At 31.4% G+C, this 20,208-nt stretch overlaps 1 protein-coding gene and 1 pseudogene across 4 annotated transcripts; one reads left to right on the top strand and one right to left on the bottom strand.

Moving 5' to 3' along the window:
* Positions 1–5,422: 5,422 nt before the first annotated feature.
* LOC140806599 (GDSL esterase/lipase At1g33811-like) lies at positions 5,423–6,203 on the top strand (annotated as a pseudogene).
* Positions 6,204–6,295: 92 nt separating this feature from the next.
* Positions 6,296–12,240, bottom strand: LOC140807491 (calcineurin B-like protein 4). 4 transcript variants are annotated; one of them, XM_073164349.1, is made up of 7 exons: positions 12,110–12,240; positions 11,943–12,025; positions 11,721–11,780; positions 11,357–11,465; positions 7,061–7,194; positions 6,834–6,949; positions 6,296–6,519 (listed from the first exon to the last, which is right to left on the bottom strand). In XM_073164349.1, the coding sequence occupies exons 1-7, from the start codon at positions 12,177–12,179 to the stop codon at positions 6,441–6,443; spliced, it is 651 nt and encodes a 216-aa protein (XP_073020450.1). In that variant the 5' UTR covers positions 12,180–12,240; the 3' UTR covers positions 6,296–6,440. The 4 variants fall into 4 exon arrangements, 3 of the variants coding, with proteins under 3 accessions (XP_073020450.1, XP_073020449.1, XP_073020451.1); XM_073164348.1 differs by having other exon boundaries at positions 12,092–12,228; XM_073164350.1 differs by having other exon boundaries at positions 12,105–12,211.
* Positions 12,241–20,208: the final 7,968 nt, after the last annotated feature.

A 20,208-nucleotide genomic window follows, 5' to 3' on the forward strand; every position in this document is an offset into this window, starting at 1 on the left:
TTTGTTGTTGAAATCCTGTTTACTTGGACATTCATTCATCATTTCCAGAACATTTCTGGCTCATATAACTTCTTATGTCCGGACTTCTTGCAGTGAAATATGTTCTGACTTATCGGACTTTGTAGGCCTTTTAAGTGTCTTTCGGAGTTTGCCTTTTATTGGGTTTTTTCTTGTGAGGGGCAGAACATTTATTTCCCTTACATTGCGGGCCACTTTTGTTCCTAACAACAAGCCCAACTAGGAAACAACATTTTCCTATTTTATGATGACTTCATAAGTCATAAGCATGTTGAATAGCTCTTCAAGGCTATCATCAATTTTATTCAAATTGAAGTTCAACATAAACCCGTCAAATGAGAAAGAGAATGACAACAAATTGGTTGTCATGAAATAACTTGTTAGGAATCACCTATTTCAGGCCCACCACTTTCTCATTAAACCCAATCATATATACACCACGCTCATGGACCAAAGCCCCATCTTGCATTCGTGTAGTCATGAGCTTTTAAAAGTGGTGTGCATCACTGTACGAGTTTCATGCACTATGCAACTCTTGCATGTGTATTCGAATGTCAGCAACATTCAACATTTTCTCAAACTGTCCCTACAGTTCATTTGACATAGAATCGAGCACATCACACTTTAGCTTGCACAATATGGTCCCACCATCTTGCATGCATTGTCAGTTCAACAAGACTGACATTAGTGTGTATGTCATTTTCTCCGAATTCAGAACAATTTTCCCAACCAGTCTTGAAAATTGGATTCGGTTAGCTTGTTAATAACAAAATTGGATTATGTGACGAAATCGAAAAATATACTGATATGAAAACAGAATAATTGTTGCTGATTATTTTAAAATAATTTTAAGATATAAAATATGGATTTTTATTTTATAAATTACCTCCCACTATTTTGACATTTCCACCACCCTCTGATGAAAAAGGGAAATCGTATTTTCTTATTAGGCACGTAGAGTCCAATTAGCCAATTATAATCCCGAATAATATCAGCCAATCATAATTTCTAAAAGGTAGAGTCCAATTGCATCCCTATGCAACCTCCGCGTGTTTTGCCTCACGTTTAATAAGGACTCAATAATATGACGTCGTTTATTCTCGCGTGTCAAACCAACCCATCAATATTGAATTGTAGTAGACGGTCGCCATGAGTTCCCCCAATAATATGAGCCGAAGTCATGGGAGTTCCACTAAATTCACATCATATGTCCGGTGGAAGTCACAGCTTTCCGGCGTACAAGCCTCCCCAATAATATGAGCCAGACACTGTCCGCGGGTAGCGATCAACGTGGAACCACGGTTGATGGAAGGCAAGGAAAAATTAAACTCCTTTAATTTTTACTTTTTCGGTTTGATATAAATTTTGAATCTTATTCAAAATGAGGGATTTTAATTTTAAAATTGTCTCATCATTTTAATTTAAAAGTCGCGTGCCACGAGTTTGTATGTTTGTCGGATTCATGCAACTATATTATATAATAATATACATACATGCATACTACTATATATCACATATATATCATAATATGACATTCAACAATAAATAAGGATGATCAATCGCCAACACTATTAGATCCATGTGAGCCAGACATGGATCCAGGTCCAAAACCTAGGTGAATGCAGGGATGCAAATGCAACAATTACAAGAGCTTCCAACATTTTACATGTCTTCATCATTTTCATCGGGTCCACCATCTTCCAGTGTTGATCTCCCACTATTTCTAATTATTACATTTGAATAGCCATGGCACATAAGGGATACATCTCATGGGGGTGGGAACAGGCCATAAACCAGGCCCACTTTAATAATATCAAATATTATAAAATTGAATAAAAACAGTAAAATATCCTAACATACACCTAACACATTGGTAAGGCTCTCGATCATCCTTCATGCATTTAATATAAAATATTAACATCAATTTAATTAAACAATTTAATTAATTGATAAATCATATATCTAATAATTTATCACTAACCACCACAATTATTAAAGGATTTAATAAATTAAATAAACTCTTTTATTTAATTTCTAATTAAATCAATAATAATTGATTTCTTGTAAAAACTCATTTTTACTATAAATAATTAAAATCATATTCTAATTATTTATTTTACAAGAAAATTATAAATTTTTCAAAAATTAATTTTCCAAAATAAAAATTGAACCAATTTTAAAAAATATCAATTTTATCCAAAATTTTGAAAAATCAGAAAATTGCACTATGGGCCCAAACAATTCAAGCCCATCAATCAGAACGCTTCCCGAGACGATCCCGGGCAGTCGCCCCCGCTGCCCGCCCGCTGCCCGAACGTTTCGGGCAGTGGGGGTATTCCTGTGCGCTTAGGCGCGCACAAGCGCGCGCGGCGCCGCTCACAGCATGCGGACGCTCCGCGCGGCGCGGCGCGTGGCGCAGGGCAGCGTGCAGCGTGCAGACACTCCGCACGCCGCGCCGCGCTGCGAGCGCACAGCCGCGCGCTGGACGCTGCGCGCTGAGCGCGCTGCCCTGCGCGCACTTCCCTGCGCGCGGGTCTGCCCGGAACTGTTCCGGGAGATGCGATTTTTTTTATTTTTTTTTCGAAAAAAAAAATATTTTTATGGTGCATCAATTTTTCTGAAAATTTTCTTGTGTGATTAGAAATAAATTATTCAATATAATTTAAATCATACGATTCAGAAAACCTGGCTCTGATACCACTGTTGGATCTGGTTTTCTCTACGCCCAAACGCAGCGGAAGTTTTAAAATTTTGTTTATTTTGACAATCAAAATATATTTTGGGCGCTTGTATGATTTTATCATAAACATTCATAGGGCGTTAGAATTATACCTTTGGTGAATAAATCAATGGACTCCAACTAATCCGGTATAAAAACGGATTAGCTCTTGTTGATTCCCTACGAACTTTCTTCGATGAAATCCTCCTATCAAGTCCACGACTAGATAGTATGCTCCTCTTTCAAATTGCACTAGAGAATGTGAAAGAGATTTTACGTAGGAGAGAAAATTATGAGAGACGGCTCAAACCCTAAAAAATTCAAGAGGTGGCCGATTTTTCCTTTGATTGAGTGGAGGCTCACGTAAGCAATTTTTCTTTTGGTGGCTAGGTTTAGTGGTTTCAAGCTAATATTTATAATAAAATAATAACCTAATTACATAATTAACATTAATGGACTTGATTTAATTAATTGGGCTAGTCCAACTAGTTTAATTAATTTAATCAAAGCCCATTAAAACTTTAATTATTTAATATAGTTGGACTTGTACCCCTACAAGCCCATTAAACATATTATCCACAATTTTTAATTTATTAATTAATCAACTCAACTTTTGAGCTTAATAAATTAAATACATTATAAATTCAACATTTGAATTTGTTATTTAAATTATAAATTCAACTACTTGAATTTACATCACCTCCAAAATTTAATATTTAATAAACCCAACATTTGAGTTTAATAAATTAAATTCTCAAATTTTATAAATTCAACTCCTTGAATTTATTTTCTCAAAATTTAATTATCATAAATTCAACTCCTTGAATTTACTATATAATATAAATTCAACTTCTTGAATTTATTCTCTCAAGGAGAACAAACAATCCAGTACTTGTGTGACTCTCAATGGTTCAGGGATACAGCTAGCCGTGGGTTCACAACTCTTTGTGATTCAGGACAGAATCCTTTATTCGGGCTTACCCTAGTTAGTCCCATTCTTTTCATCAACACCTTGATCAATAATGTCAGAACTCATTTCTGATTGCACCCATCGGATCATGGTAAGAGCGTCTAGTAGCATCGCCCCATGATCCCCTAGGTATCACTGATAGTGCCTGCAAGAACCAGTCGATTATGATTAACGTACAGTACAGTCCCTTCATCTCATATATCCCGATCGAATCTGCAACCATTGGTTCATCGAGGGTTGCATATTAATTCGGTAACTATTTGATAACTATAATAGTGGCATCGCGTGTACTATTTGGAGAACTCCTTCTCCAACGTACATCTCGTACTCTGGCCAGAGATTCCATGCACTATTATTTCATTATATCACATAGGATATCCACACCCACAGGTGAGCGGTGAATCCCCGACTACAATGCACTGGCTCCTATATGTGTCGCAGCTATACCCAACCTCGCCACCTGATGACTCTCCTGGAGCCGGTAAACGAGTCAAAGCACAGCCCTGGCATATAGAGCCTCAGTGTTGTCTCGGGTCGTAAGGACTAATGGTGTACAATCATAACCACAGACTTATCCTCTCGATGAATGATAACCACTTGGAAAGTCCGAGGGAGGATTGTTCGGTATAATCATCATATGACTACCCATCTGCATGTTTGGACATCTCTATGCCCTTACTAAGAAACGCAGTACACAACATCACAGATGATAGTCTCGAGCTCAAGCGACCTTTATCCATGTTTTAGGCGGCTGAATCGACTAGGAACGAATTTAGATCATACAGTGTTTATAAATGAGTTTCAATATTGAATTACGATTCATTTGTATTAAAGTATAATCAAGGTCTTTATCTATGTTGTTCACATGAGTATACAGATAATGAAATAACAAACCATGAAATAATGAATTATATTAAAATAAAGATTGTTCTTTACAACCGAGTCAATAAAATCCCTAGTCAACAGTTGACTTGCAGGGTATCTACTCTAACAATCCCTCACTCAGCAAATTCTGCTGGTTATGGATACATCTCAGTAGTTCATTCTTAGTATGGATGAGGATGCAGCTTATGATCTTATCTCAAACTCCATATTCTACATTTCAATCGGAAACAACTGTTAGGATACCAGGGAAATAAACGAGGTAACATCGCAGCGGAATATCATAAGTGGTATCAACAATGAATAAGATGGACACCAATATTTGTAGTGGTTCACCCCAAGATTGGGATACGTCCACTTTAAACCTCTCAAGGAGATCACTTCTTTATTAATAACAAAGAAGACAAGAGAATTTAGAATACAACGTATTTCACTCAGAACACTCTGATTTTAACACTCACTTTCTCTCCACTAATCCTATTCCTTCCAAGTATAAACACTCCTTAAGAAATCTCACACTAAATCATTTATCTCACTTCTACACTTATGATTGTAGATGAGAGGATTTGTGTTTTGGTGTGATTTTGAAATGAAGAATGGATGGGTATTTATAGGTGAAGTTTAGGGAAAAAACAAAAATAAAAACATCATGGCTTACCTCATCATTTTTGACTAATCAACACATGTGTTTAAAATTCAAAAATGGTGTTCTTTGAATTCAATTTAGGTGGCTTTGAATTCAAATATATGTGGCTTGATTATTTAGCAACAACGACTATATATATACACTATGATCTCCGAAATGTATCTAGCATACAATATCTGTATCTGCCATGGAGTTTCAATCAGCGCGATCGATGAAGCGGGAGATTAAGGTAATAAATTTATATGTTTTTAACTAACTTCGTGAAGTTTAAAGTATTTACATTCTGATGGGAGGCTTTCTCTACTCGATTCAACGTGGCACCTGATCCATTTGAATTTCATTTGAAAATTAGAGCTATCCCGAATTCAATTTACTCTTATCTTGCAGAATCTCTACAATAAAAATGCTAGAAATGTCTTTGTCATGGGACTAGCCCCAATAGGACGTGGGCCATATTACTTGTGGTTGTATCATAGCAAGAATGGGGAGTGCATCATGATGATAAATGAAATGATACCGGAGTTCAACTTCGCGAACTTAACCACGAACTTCCTGAAGCCAATGTGATCTTTTGTGATGCATTTGTGGGCTCTATGGACATTATAAATAATCACAACAGTTGCGGTCAGAATTCTTGATCCTTTTTTTTTTTTAGCAAAAGAATTCTTGATATCATTTCCACGAACAAGTTGTCGCAACATTTTATCGAATGCTATTTATAATTTGAGCCCTTTTATAGGATTTAGTCTCACGACCGATGCATGCTGTGGCTTTGGAAAATAGAAAGTGCGGATAATGTGCCCCGATATGTTTTGCAGTATACTTCTAGTCATATTTGGTGGGACAAATTTCATCCGACGGTTACCGTCAATGAGATCCTAGCAGACAACATTTGGTCCCGGATGCACACAAGCGTGTGCTACCCCATGAATTTGCAGGACTTGTTAGCCAAGACAGCTAAGAGATGATATTTTTGGGATCATCTCTTAGCTGTCTTGGCTAACAAGTCCTGCAAATTCATGGGGTAGCATCCCAAAAATCGAATCAGATCATACAAAGATGGGATAATGAAGAACTTATTGATGCAAATGAGACACGTCTTGGATTTATGAGCTTAGCAAGTTTGTGCTTCATTTACTAGTGTACATTGAAACGATGTAAGTAGAAAAAAGCCGAAACATTTTACCCTATGAGTAGTTAGTTGATCAGTTGAAAAGTTGGTCGACAGTTTCCTCTTCCTTTTCTGATCTCAACACAAAACTAGGAAATGCAGTTGTTAAGTCCCTGAAATGGAAAAGAATACAATCTGTTAGCCGCACCTCAAATCAAAACAACCTTCTGAAATTAAACTGTTGCCAATTCGAACAATTTATGGATCTAGAGCTAGGTGATTTGTGACAACACTGGATTTGTCGTGGAAGAAGACGAAGATTTTGAACTTCATGACAACTCGTTATATATATATGTTTCGAATCTTAAACTCGGGAGATTTTTGAGATTGGATAATGGTTTTTCAGGGAAAAAATCCTTGACATATGCACACACAAGATGTATTTGGATTTGTTAATTAATTAACTATGGTTGAGATCAAGAGTTACTTCAAGTAAGGAACTGTCATCATGTTCTCTAACAAGGATGGTTTCCGAGCAATGAAGTCTTTCCACTCTTCTATGTCTATCTTGCCATCTCTTTCTGAATCTGCTTCCTCGAATGTCTGCACAAAATATAGCAAGTTCTAACTTTGTTTATTTTCGTTCTCCCCCTGTAAAATATCCAAAAGACCTTACATAAATAACGTAAGAGAATAATTGACAGGTTCCCATGCCTTATCTATTATGGCTTCAATAATATCATCAGATAGGATCAAGCTTGACTCAGCAAGAAATTCTGCGATCATCTTCTTTACCCCTTCTTTTTGGATGAAGCTAGTGTTCTCAATGTCGTGTATCTTAAATGCGACTGTAATATTAGCAAGAAAAATCAGTTCTTGAAACCGTGCCTTATCATATGTGAAAGGAAACGTGACCTGTATTGCAAGACACAAATTTATTTCCTAAATTATTTTCCTTCTTGATAAGATTTTGCATAGGAATTTTGCCTTTCTAGAATGTTGAATTTTCTAAACTCTAGATTTTATATTTAATATTTAATATTTAAAATAATTTCTATTAAGATCAAAACAAGGCTATATATATATTGAAGAATAACTGATGTAAGAGGCGATGCGAGAGTATAGACGAGAGAGAAGCAAGACAATCAATACACGAGAGAATTTTCAGAAGAACTCGCAAAGACGAAGCATCATAATTATATTATGTTATCGTTGAGTGTTGAAGAAATCTGAAGACAACACTTGTGAAAGTGTTGATTGGAGATTTCATTTTGTTGCTTCATTTTTCAGCACATCGTTTTGTATTCTTTGGTTTTGTTTTAAATTTGGTTATTTGTTCAAGGATGCAATTTGTTTTCTCAACTTATCGAGAAAATTAATTTTTCATTGAATCACATGTATTGGTTTTGTAATCTGATTTAATGTTTTCTATTGATTATTTTATCATTAGATATCGCGCAAATATTTATACTTGTGTTAATTATTATAGTAAATTTTTTGGGAAATAATAATGCTTGATTATTGCCTTATTTATGCCGATATTTTCCTAATATTTTAATATTTCACCCGTTAACATTTTTTGTTATCATCGGTGAGTTTTGTGTAATCTATTAGGTTATGAAAGGCTACTCTTGCGCGAATTTTTGTTACCGTTGATTTGGACTGTTGTTTACCCTTGCCTATTAACTTTCAATGATTCATATTCTTTTCTATATTATCTGCTCAAATATTTATTGCATTATGATTAACTATGTGTGCAAATTATCTCGATTCTTCTCACTATCTCCAAACTTAACAATGGCAGGAAAGATTTGACTCCCATGATATTCGAAGTGAGATGGGTTATAAGGAGGATGTTGCCCCCAGTGTGACAACACCAGAAAGGGAAATTCATACATAAGCTTTGGAAATTGTTTCCGCACCGAAGATTCCTAGTTGTTCCGAGTGAACTCGAGAATGAGATTGATGTTGAAAATTTTCCGATTTAACAGTATTGAACATGTGTTTCTACCACCACCCCGGTTCTGTGTTCCAAACGGCAAGCCGATACAAACTTGACTTCATTTCGTCCAACAGATTTCATCACAAGGGTGAATCATCTACAAGACCATCGTTGGCTAACCCAGAATACATGTCTAGGGACGATTCAGACAATGTTAATCAATCAATTTCCAGCACATCCAAATAGTCTTTGTGCCGCAAATCTGACATATTTTTACTCTATTCTTCAAAACTGTTATATGCAATTGTACTCCTTCAACGGACTCTACAATGGTGATGAGACCGCGAACCTTGGTTTTATTTTCCATTGGTACTCATGGTACCTTTAATTTTGGGAAATTTGTATTCGAAACGGTGCTTCAATTTGCTCAGGTTGGATACAAGTAGTTAAAATTACCATTTCTCTCATTGATTAATGGGATCCTTGAGTCTCAATAGTTCATTAGATACATTGACGAGCCTATGTCGGATGTAAGTGATCTAAAGATTGTCCCTGCCTTGTTCAAGGGTAATTGGAAGATAGACCTACCTTGGTATGAATCACGTGGTGCCCCAAATGCTGGAAACACGACCTCAGCACATGACTTTATAATGATCACTCCATCACTTTCCAAGCCCAAATTGACTTTACCGTCAAAAAATTGTTCGAGCCAAAGAAGTGATCATTCATTATGAAGATCAAGTGGCTCATTACGGACTTTTATTTGATGTGGCTGTCCATTTTGAACAAAAAAAGGAGATAGCAGTGGTGTACAAACTTCGGAAGCAGAACCATCAGGAACAAAAAAAAATGATAACATTGAAGACGAAGCTTTCAAAAATTTTAACACTGATAGCGATCACTGATATATATATATATATATATATATATATATATATATATATATATATATATATATATATATATATATATATATATATATATATATACCTATAAAAGTGTGGATAAAGGGCATTGTTTTCCAATTGTGCAATGACAAAATTAACCTTCTATATACACTTCAAGAAAAGAATGTAACTCCTATATTAATTTTATCAAATAACTCATCTTTATACTACATTTAAATGTTTCATCCTTTTAATTTTCTCTCTACGTTTTTTTCCCAATGAATTTATTGTAATTTTGTAATTATATTTTTAGTGCAATTTCTAATTAAGTAATAAACAATAGTATCACAAAAAGATATATGAAAAATTTATAACTATATATGCAATAGTAGAATAACTAACATATTTTTATGGGTTTTTTAACAAAAAATTGAAAGTAAAGAGTTTAATTTTGATTTTAAAAGATAGTACGATTTCCAAAAAATATGGAAAAAAACATCTATAACGAATATATATGTTATGGGCATAATTATTTTATTAAATTGTATAACTAAAAAATTACATGTATTGATTGTAAAATCAATCATCAATCAAGACTTTGAATATGTAATTCATGAAAAGAGATTTAATGAACAATAAAAAGACTCTAAGTTATTTCTACTGTAAAAACAATATATAATATAATCCTTATAATAAATAAATTATAATGATCGTGGATTAGTATTTGTCAAAGTATCAGAATTTTTACATATGAAATTTAATATCTTTATTTAATTATTTTGAAATCAAACTAATTAATTCACTAGATACATAAATAACATTTTTTTATGAAAGATTATTTCTTTTCTTATATTTCAAAATTTATAATGGTGAAAATCATACCAAAAGTTTAAAATCTATATTTAATAATTATTATATGAGTTTATTGATATTTATCATATAATCTTATTTGTGCATTTCTTTACATATGTTGATTTATTTATTATTTTAAAACTTATTTAACAAGAAATTAATAGTAATCAATGTTAGTCTACGAAAGATCGATATAAAATTTATTGTCTATTATATAGATTTGTAAAAATAAAAAGTAAAAACATTCTTAGGAAAAAATTATAAGTTATATTTTACTATCAATATTACTATTTCATTTGTTTTAATATTGTTTTTATGAGTTAGTCACTGTGATTTTATATTGATAATTATCTGTCTTTAGTATGCTTCGATTTTATAGATTATGATTTATACATTGATAAAATCCATAATTTGGTTGATTTTTAGGTTATTATGCTTTATATATGGTGTTTGAATATATAATTTTTTTAAAAAAATTGTTTCAGTTTATTTTGTTCTATATATTATGTTTATTACAATTTATTATATAACATAAAATCAACTATTTGAATTTTAATTTAAGAAACAATTTTGAAAGTACGTCTAATATGATAAAAAATAAAGCCCAGATAAATAACAAAATGATTCAAATTGTTTTTTAGAAAATCAATTTTTTTTTAATTTTTATAATATAATTGATATTACGTGCAACGCACGTGCATCATGCTAGTCTTATAGAAACTTACTGAAGGAATTCTATCAATATCAGTATATATTAAAAAAAATATTTGATGCAAGAGGCGATATGAGAGTACATACTAGAGAGAAGCAAGACAAGAGAATAGTTAGAAGAACTTATAAAGTTGAAGCATCGTAATTATACTGTGTTGCCGTTGAGTATTGGAGACATTTGAAGACAATACTGGTGAAAGTGTTGATTAAAGATGTCATTTTGTTGCTCCAGTTTTCGGTACATCGTTTTACATTCATTGGTTTCGTCTTAAGTCTGATTATTTGTTTTAAGATACAGTTTGTTTTCTCAACTTGTTGAGGAAATTAATTTTTCGTTGAATCACTAGTATTTGTTTTGTAAACTGACTTTATGTTTTCTATTGATTATTTTGTCCCGAGTCATCGTATCCTTGTGCATAATTATCAATGTGTTATTTTAATTAAGTTAATTATTTGTGTGTTTTATTATTCCGTTGCATGTTGTCATAAGATGTCATAACATCTTTTACAACATTTATTATCTGATACACACAATTTTTGCTTTTATGTTAAACAAAATTATTTCAATATGCACCAATTCTAGTGTAAGAAAATTTAACAAGGAAACACGGGTCATACAAATGGCTTTCTCTTCTTGAGGTGTATCGGGATGGAATATGCTCAACGATCTGACGAATTCCCCAAAATCTATCACGCCATCGTGTTTCGAGTCGAACAAGTCGAACATCTGTTGAACCAGAAACAACACAGGGACATGTGTGTATGTATTCAAAGAACATAAAACAACGCCCCAGGCCAGACTGTGTTCTTGAGCTAATACACCCATCTTAAATATGTATCTCTTACATGTTATTTGTCAAGGAATTTAGAATATTTACGCGTATTTTTATGTATTGTATGTTTATTGGTTTCGCCCACTAAATGTTTTGCATTTTAATTTCGCTTTTCATTATCAAGCCAATGTCTATGATTGACGGCTTACCCTTTGTGCCAAAAGAGAGCGCTTCTCGTTGTTTCTGAACAATCCAAGCTGAAACTCCTCCTGCAACAGATGCTAATTGAGTTTATTGATTTCTAGTGAAATTTGCATGGATCCAACATAATTATTGAGTAGTCCAACGTTTAATTATGCTATACGAAATGTATTTTACTCAACCTATCTGCAGTTGATTAAGCAGCAAGGTCAAAAAAACAGATGGTTTACCCTATTAATGAATCCATCATCAACTATAGAGCTACTCAGTTTCCTAAACAGCTCGTCCAAAGATTTCACCTCTTTCACGGTAACTGCAAAGAACAAACGAACCCGTGAATCCATCGTTTCAAATCTAATCAATCCGAACACAACATAACCTTTTTTTAGTACCATACATCTTGTTTGGGATGCAAGAATGGATGGATCTTCGAATGCTTGCCTTTGCTTCATGCAAACACACCCCATGTTTATATAGTAATTAGGTAGAGACTTCTTTTCTGATTTTTTAAGATAGTCTTAATTTGTAAAATGATGGGGTTAATTTATACAAAAGGATAGAATCCAATGATCGTGCTGTGAAATGCCAGTTTCGTAATTCTCATGTGTGTTTTCTCAACACTTTATCTGCGATGCTAAATAACTCCACTTTTGTTTTTGTTTTTTATTTTAAAAAAAATTAATAGATCCCACGTATATTGCTACATGATCACAATCTCATTAAGTATAAACGTTGAAATACAACACATGTAAGGGAAAACTAGAGTTAAATTATTTCATCTTAATTAAATAGATAATTACTTTTCCATGTACATCAGTTCACGTCTGCCATTTTTGTAAGAAAAATAGCTCATATCAGAAGAAGGATAAATATGTAGGAAATGACGACGGCCATTACCAACAACTTTTGACGAAATATGCGTACGCCGCCTCAATTTTAGAAAATTGAGGCACGCATGCGCAGGGGCGGAGCCACCCTTGGGCTAGGGTGGGCTCCAGCCCCACTCAAATTTATTTATTTTTTTGTTTTTTTTTAATTTTTTAATTTTTGTTTTTAAAAAGTGGGCTCCAGCCCCACTCAAATTTTAATTTTTTTTTTTTTTTTTGTATTTTTTATTTTTGTTTTATTTTTTGGTTTTGTTGACTTTATTTTATTGAGGTAAATTTTAAGAATTTTTGTTACTTATGAGTTATTTTTTTAAAATAATCTTACGCAAATATTTATAATCAAATTTGACTTTCGCTCGCATTTTTTTCAAAAGGTTGAAGAACTTAATGTAAGTTGATTTTTAAAAATGAAATTTAAATTCCAAATATATTTTTAGACTATATTTACAATAACACGCAAATATATTAAATTTAACTAATATGATAATATAATTATGCAGTTACTACATATTTTATTATATCTTTATTTAATTTCTATTAATACTAAATTTTTTATAGAATTATAAGAATCGATTTTGAGAAAAATAAAATACTGATTTTGAGAAATTTCGCAAATTTTTCATGTGAATCGTAGTATGTGATATTATATGATTTATCAATTATTTGAATTTTGTGCATAATGACGTAAATGATGTATCAAGCCTTTTGTTTTCTATTAATGTCTATATTATTCTTTGATTTTTGTAAATATCATTTTTTTTATCATTGGTTTTAAAAATGAAGTGAACTGACTTTGGCTTTTGACCAAAATGATTCTTAAGAGTAAAAAATTTGAAAAATCTTTTTTGGAATTAAGATAAGGCCATACATCAATTCAGTCTATGAGTGAAAAAATATCGATTTCAACGCAAATAACTTATCAAGCTGAAAATCAGTGAAACTTGTTAAAACAACTTTTCGTAACAAGATGGAAGCATAGTTTTTCGGAGATTCTATGGTAACTTACATCGAACGAGATTTTGTTGAAAAAATTGATAACAATTTAATAATTAATGAGCTTTATTATAAGAAAAAGCGAATAACAAAACTTCAGTAATGTTTTAGCTCCTTGTTTTTTAAGGTATTAAATACTCTTGTTCTATATTTTCATTAAGTCAATGTTTACACATTTTTTATTTTAAATCTTTTAGTTAATTATTTATTTTATTAAATATAGTATAGGATGGAGCCAGCCCCAGGTATTTTCAAATCCTGGCTCCGCCCCTGCGCATGCGCCTCTTCTGTTGACTCTCAGGCTCCCGATAAACTCATCGATGGTATGAGAATCGTCTATAAATAGTGGTGATTGAGGTCCCTGAGCACATACCTCATAAGATTAAAATACATCATCTATAGAGAGTGGAAAAGTGCTTATAAGACATCAATCGGATGAAAAGCAGAGAAATTAAAAAAAATTCAATGTTCGGAGGTAATGCGCGATCTATTTCGCATATTTGTTTATCATGTTCATATATACGTAGAAACATGAATTTTGAGAAAAAATCTAACAATTTCTTGATCATAGATTTTCTTGGTCGATTTTAAGAAAATATCAAGATGACGGGTAATTCCAAATGAAGAATATATTCAAAACTTGAGGAATATGTGCAGTCAGTAGTCATGTTAACATGTAGTTTGCATCTGAGTCGTCTTCCTTAACCAGTACTGGTGGAATATGGTTCCTTCTGTCTTTGTTTTTAATTAGGAAAAGAAAAAGAAAAAAAAAAACGAACGGTGTCTAAAAATCGAACTTTTCTTTTAATCTCTTATTTAAAAAATGAGATTTGACAGTAGATATCATATACAAAAAATTGGAACTCCTCGAATAATTTGAAAAATAGATCACCTTAAAATGATAGAATCAATCAACCAATTTTGTTCCAAAAAAATTATTTATTTGTAAAATGTCAGGTACGTAATTTATCGTTCAAAAAAATTAGTACTCTTTTTATTATTTTTATTAAAAAATTATTTATTTAAACATGTGTTTAGTTTTCGAAAAGCTTTCTATAAATCCATCTTAGCCACTCGATCGTAAGTGAAAATGATGTGTCAAAGATAACATGGCAAGTCGTATATAATGTTTAAGGAATATTGAAAAATTAAAAGGAACCTTCAATATTTCATGTACAGAAAACCAGGGGCGGAGCCATGATTCAAAATTACTTGGAGCTGAGTCCGTCCCATACTGTATTTAATAGAATTAATATTTAACTAAAAAAAATTAAATAAAAAATATGTCAATATTTACTTCATGAAAATATAAAATAAGAGTATTTAATATTTAATACCTTCAAAAACATTGAGTTAAAACACTACTGAAGTTGCGCTCTTTGATTCTTTTTAGAATAAAACTCATTAATTATTAAATCGTTATCAATTTTTTCAACCAAATCTCATTCGATGTAGATTACCATAAAATCTTCGAAAAACTATTCTTACATCTTGTTACGAAGAGTTGTTTTAACAAGTTTCATTGTTGAAAATGATAGTTCCGTTATTGCTGTAGAAACGAGACGGGTTAAAACAAGACGAATCAAGCTGTCAATTAAATAAATATATCAGATTCGATAAATAAGTAAACGACGTAGATAAAAATGTATAAATCACATATCAATCAAATCGTAGGTTCCTGACTTATTTGTCTCAATTAATCTTCGATATAATTCAGAAATAGTTGATAAATTCTGAAATCTTTCATGGCCAGCAACATCAAGTTTATAATGATTTATTTGCATTATCTAGTGATGCAAATCTTGTGAATCGAAATCAAGATAATAAAATTTCTCAACAAGTCGATATATATGATCAACATTAAGAAACTTAAAGTTTTCTTTATGTCCCAAAGCACAACGAATTTTAAGAAATTCAACTGTCTCATCCTTGAATCTATTATTAAGCTCTTCAACTTGAAAATCTATTGTAGCTGTAAATACATCAAATCGATAGTGGTGCTCAACTGTTATTGAGTCATTTTGTTGATAAAAACGGCATGTATCAGCTTTTAAAAACTAAAACCAAAATTTCAATTAAACAAATTGATTTTTTTAAATTAATTCAGCTCAATAAGTTATTTGGGTTGAAATCAATATTTTGTTCACCTATAGACTGAATTGATATATGGTCTTATCTTAATTCCAAAATAGATTTTTCAAATTTTTTACTCTTAAGAATCATTGTGGTCAAAAGCCAAAGTTAGTTCACATCATTTTTAAAACCAATGGTAAAAAAATGACATTGACAAACATCAAATAATAATATGGACATTAATAGAAAACAAAAAACTTGATACATCATTTAAGTCATTATGCACAAAATTCAAATCATTAATATCACATACTATGATTCACATGAAAAATTTGCGCATTTATCAAAATCGTTACTTTATTTTTCTCAAAATCAATTATTATAATCATACACTAGTTCATACCAAAAAAATTAAAAATCTATAAAACTTTTAGTATTAATAGAAATTAAATAAAGATATAATAAAATATGTTGTAACTGCATAATTGTATTATCATATTAGCTAAATTTAATATATTTGTGTGTTATTGTAAATATAGTCTAAAAATATATTTGAAACTTAAAGCTAATTTTAAAAATCAACTTACATTAAGTTCTTCAACCTTTTGAGCAAAATGCAAGCAAAAGTCAAATTTGATTATAAGTATTTGTATAAAGTCATTTTAAAAAAATTACTCATAGTTAATTTTTTATTTCAAATTTACATCAATAAAATAAAGATAATAAAACACAAAAATAAGGCAGAGATAAAAAATACTGAAAAACAAAAAAATTTTAAAATTTGGGTGGGGCTGGAGCCCACGCTAGCCCAAGGGTGGCTCCGCCCCTTCAGAAACGTATATCTGCATCTAAACTAGTTTGGAAAAAATTGTGTGAGACGATCTCATTGATCGTATTTTGTGAGAAGAATATTTTACTTGGGTCATCCATGAAAAAATATTATTTTTTATGCTAAAAGTATTATTTTTTATTATGAATATCGGTAGGGTTGACCCGTCTCACATATAAAATTCGTGAGACCGTATCACATATATATATATATATATATATATATATATATATATATATATATATGTGTGTGTGTGTGTGTGTTGTGTTAGTTATTGGAACCACAAGTAGTTGTAGGAAATATTAATGTTGACTATTAGCAAGTGTAGTTAGTGGTTGTGACATAACTCAATTTTTTAAGAGAAAAATGTATTTTCTAAGAGAGAATTGTATTTTTGGTCTTGTGTAATGTAACTATCATGGATAATCCTCATTCTTTGGTATAGTGCTCCGTGAGTTTTCTCATGCGTCATTAGTCATAGTATTTCTCACCATTGTAAGTGATTTCTTTCTTGTCCAATACTCTAGAAATCAAAGTACTTAAGCATGTAGTTTCTGGTTTACATTATAGGTGGTTAAGTCTGAAGATTCATAATTCGATTGTTCAACCATTATAATGAACAAATTATAAATTTATGTGTACAATGCTTTTATTTTTATTAATATTTAAAAACTCAAATATAAAGAATATTTATAAAAACATTGTAGATTAATTATGATAGATTATTTTGCATAAGTTCAAAATTTTTTTTCTGATATTTTTCTTCTTTCTCATTTGTAGTAATTCAGAATAAAATATATTAGTAAGACAAAAAAATATTATTATATTTTTTCTTAATTAAAGAACCATTTAGGTTATTAAAAAAAATCGTATAGGGCCCAAATTCTCTTCACGAAAAAATTAAATTATTGTTGTAAAAAAACCTAAAGAAAAGCCCAAATTGAGTTTGAACCTGGGTAATAGGTTGTTATAATTTTATTTTGAATGTTACTTTTGTGAGATTTTAACGTCAGTTGGATGTGTTAAATGAGTAGGATGTCAAAAATTTACCTGAAAAGAGTCGACACAAAAACGTCGGATTAGGGTTGGAGGTTTACAATTCAGGCCCGAATAGATTGAGCCATAAAAAAATGGATGAGGTTCGAGAATCAGATCAGTCGGTCGGATTCAGTTGACCCAAGTTAAGAATCACGTCAATTAACCCGAACCCAACCGACCCATCTATATATATTTTTATTTTAGAGTTAAGTCCGACCTTATTTAGTACAAAGTATTCTCATTTTCATTTTTCCATTCTACCTCCAATTTTTTCATTCTTCGCGTTTGACTTTTACAAAAATTTGTAAACAATGGAGAAATAAAACTTGAAAGTTACTTTGTAATGTTTGAAAACTTTTTTTTATTGTATATTGATATCATAAATTTCATCATATAATATTTATTTTGTGAAACATTTGAATTTTTAAACTATTGTTTTATTTTGTTGAGTAATTAATAGTTTAGACAATTAAAATCTTAAATTTAAGTATTTAAATCTTGGATGTTATAATCTCAAAAAAAAAAAAAATTCTTGGATGTTATCCATATTGGAAGCCCAAACGATTCTTCCAATATACCATTTCTAGGTGTAATGGAATTCACAAAACATAATTATCATATTTAGGTGAATTTTCGTTATTATATGTTTGAACTAAAATATTATTATTATTATTATTATTATTATTATTATGTTTTGAGTGCAATAATTGTCCTTGCTTGGTAGAGCGATCGAACCGTGGTGATTGAGCTGCTGTGCGGTTTAAAATATTTGAGTTGCACCATTACCACTAGCTATAGCTTTTGGTACAGCGTCCTACAATTGGTATCAGAGCCAAGGTCACGGGTTCGATTCCCATTGATTGCAAAGAGTGTAATTATTGACAGGGAGATTGTTGGGTACAATAATTGTCCCTGTTTGGTAGAGCGATCGAACCGTGGTGCTTGAGCTGCTGTGCGGTTTAAAAGATTTGAGTTGCACCATTACCACTAGCTATAACTTTTGGTAAAGCGGTAAGCACTCGGTCCTATATTATGTGTTTTGAATTTTTATTTAATTATTTTTTTAAGAATAAAATAATTAAAGCATGACTGATTTTTTATCTAATTATTTTTTAGAGCCCTTGCTTCAATCCGACCAAATCCTCACCCCCGTCCACCCAAATTGACACTACTTAAATCCTCTTGCGGGGCAAAAGTTAATATTTGATTGATTTCAGTCATTTTGGATAATATTTTAAAAAAATGCATTTCTGTCATATTTATCTAAGAAAATATAGAGTTTCTACTCTACTTTAATCTAATTTGTGTGTTCACTTATTTTGAACATAAAATGGATAGTGACTGTAATTAGGTTTCTACTCTACTATAATCTGACTAGTGTTTTTACTTTTTTCTAAAAACATATAATGTATAATGACTATAATCCAACTTGTGATCTGAGATTTATCAACTCTTATGTAAAAATAATATTTATTTTAATAATATTTACAGTTTTATCCAATCATGACATTTATTTTATCTGTATACTTATACAAGCTGAATAGATAAAGTCTATGAATATGCAATAGATATCATGAAGTCTTTTTTCGCAATGTAAGATCGTGAAACTCATTAGCAAGCGTATTGTATATTCTAAACAGGTTCCTACTCAATTCAGTTGTCTAAAATAAGGATAAAAATCGCTTGAGTTTGAGACTAATTACATCTGTAATGTAAATTCCATATTTTATGGGTAAGAGCATAGAGATGTTCATTTATACAGATGAGTGATCATTTGATTATGCACTGAACAACCCTCAATCGGATTTTCCAACTGGTTATCACTTATCGAATGAAATAGTATGCAGATATTTTTGTATACCATTATTCCTTTAACTCGTGACAATATAGATGTTCTATGTACTACCATACGCTTTGATCTGTTTACCGATTCTATTGATGGTCTTCAGGTGACGAAGTTGGATGTAGTTTCGAAATACGTAGGAGTCAATATATTGTAGTAAGAGATTCACTGTTCTACTACAGGTGAAAATATCGTATGTGATCTGATCAGTTAATAATGCAAGAAGTTTCTTGCCAGAACAAGACATGTACTTTAAGGTAATGTGTTTTCCTAGTTGCATATATTATGTCACTATTATTACTCAAAGATATATCACATCATTATCGATATACTAATGGTTGTAGATTCGATCGAGATATATGAGTTGAAGGGACCATATTGTAGGCTAAATATAACATAAGATTCCTGCAGACACTATCAGTGATACTTAGGAGATAATGAGGCGATACTACTAGACGCTCTTTCCATGATACGATAGATGCAATCAGATTTGAGTTCTGACATTCTTGATCAAGGGATTGATGAAAAGAATGATGCTAACTAGGGTAAGTCCGAATAGGAACAAATGTTGTTTTGAATCACGTGAAGTTATGTACCAATGACTAGCTGTATCTCTGAACAATTGAGGGTCATACAAGTATTGAATTTTATGTTCTCATTGAGATAATCAAATTTAAAGAGTTGAATTTGGCGATTGTAGTTTGATGGAGATCTGTCTGTTTTAGTGAAGGAGTCACAAAACTAGTAGCTGCAAAAAATAGATAAGTGGAAAATTTTGTCTTTTGAAATTTTAATTTTCTTTATATTGGCCACTCCTAGTTTTTGAAGCAGAA

The sequence above is a fragment of the Primulina eburnea genome, chromosome 12 (genome assembly GCF_022965805.1).
Source record: "Primulina eburnea isolate SZY01 chromosome 12, ASM2296580v1, whole genome shotgun sequence".
NCBI classification, from domain to species: Eukaryota; Viridiplantae; Streptophyta; class Magnoliopsida; order Lamiales; family Gesneriaceae; genus Primulina; species Primulina eburnea.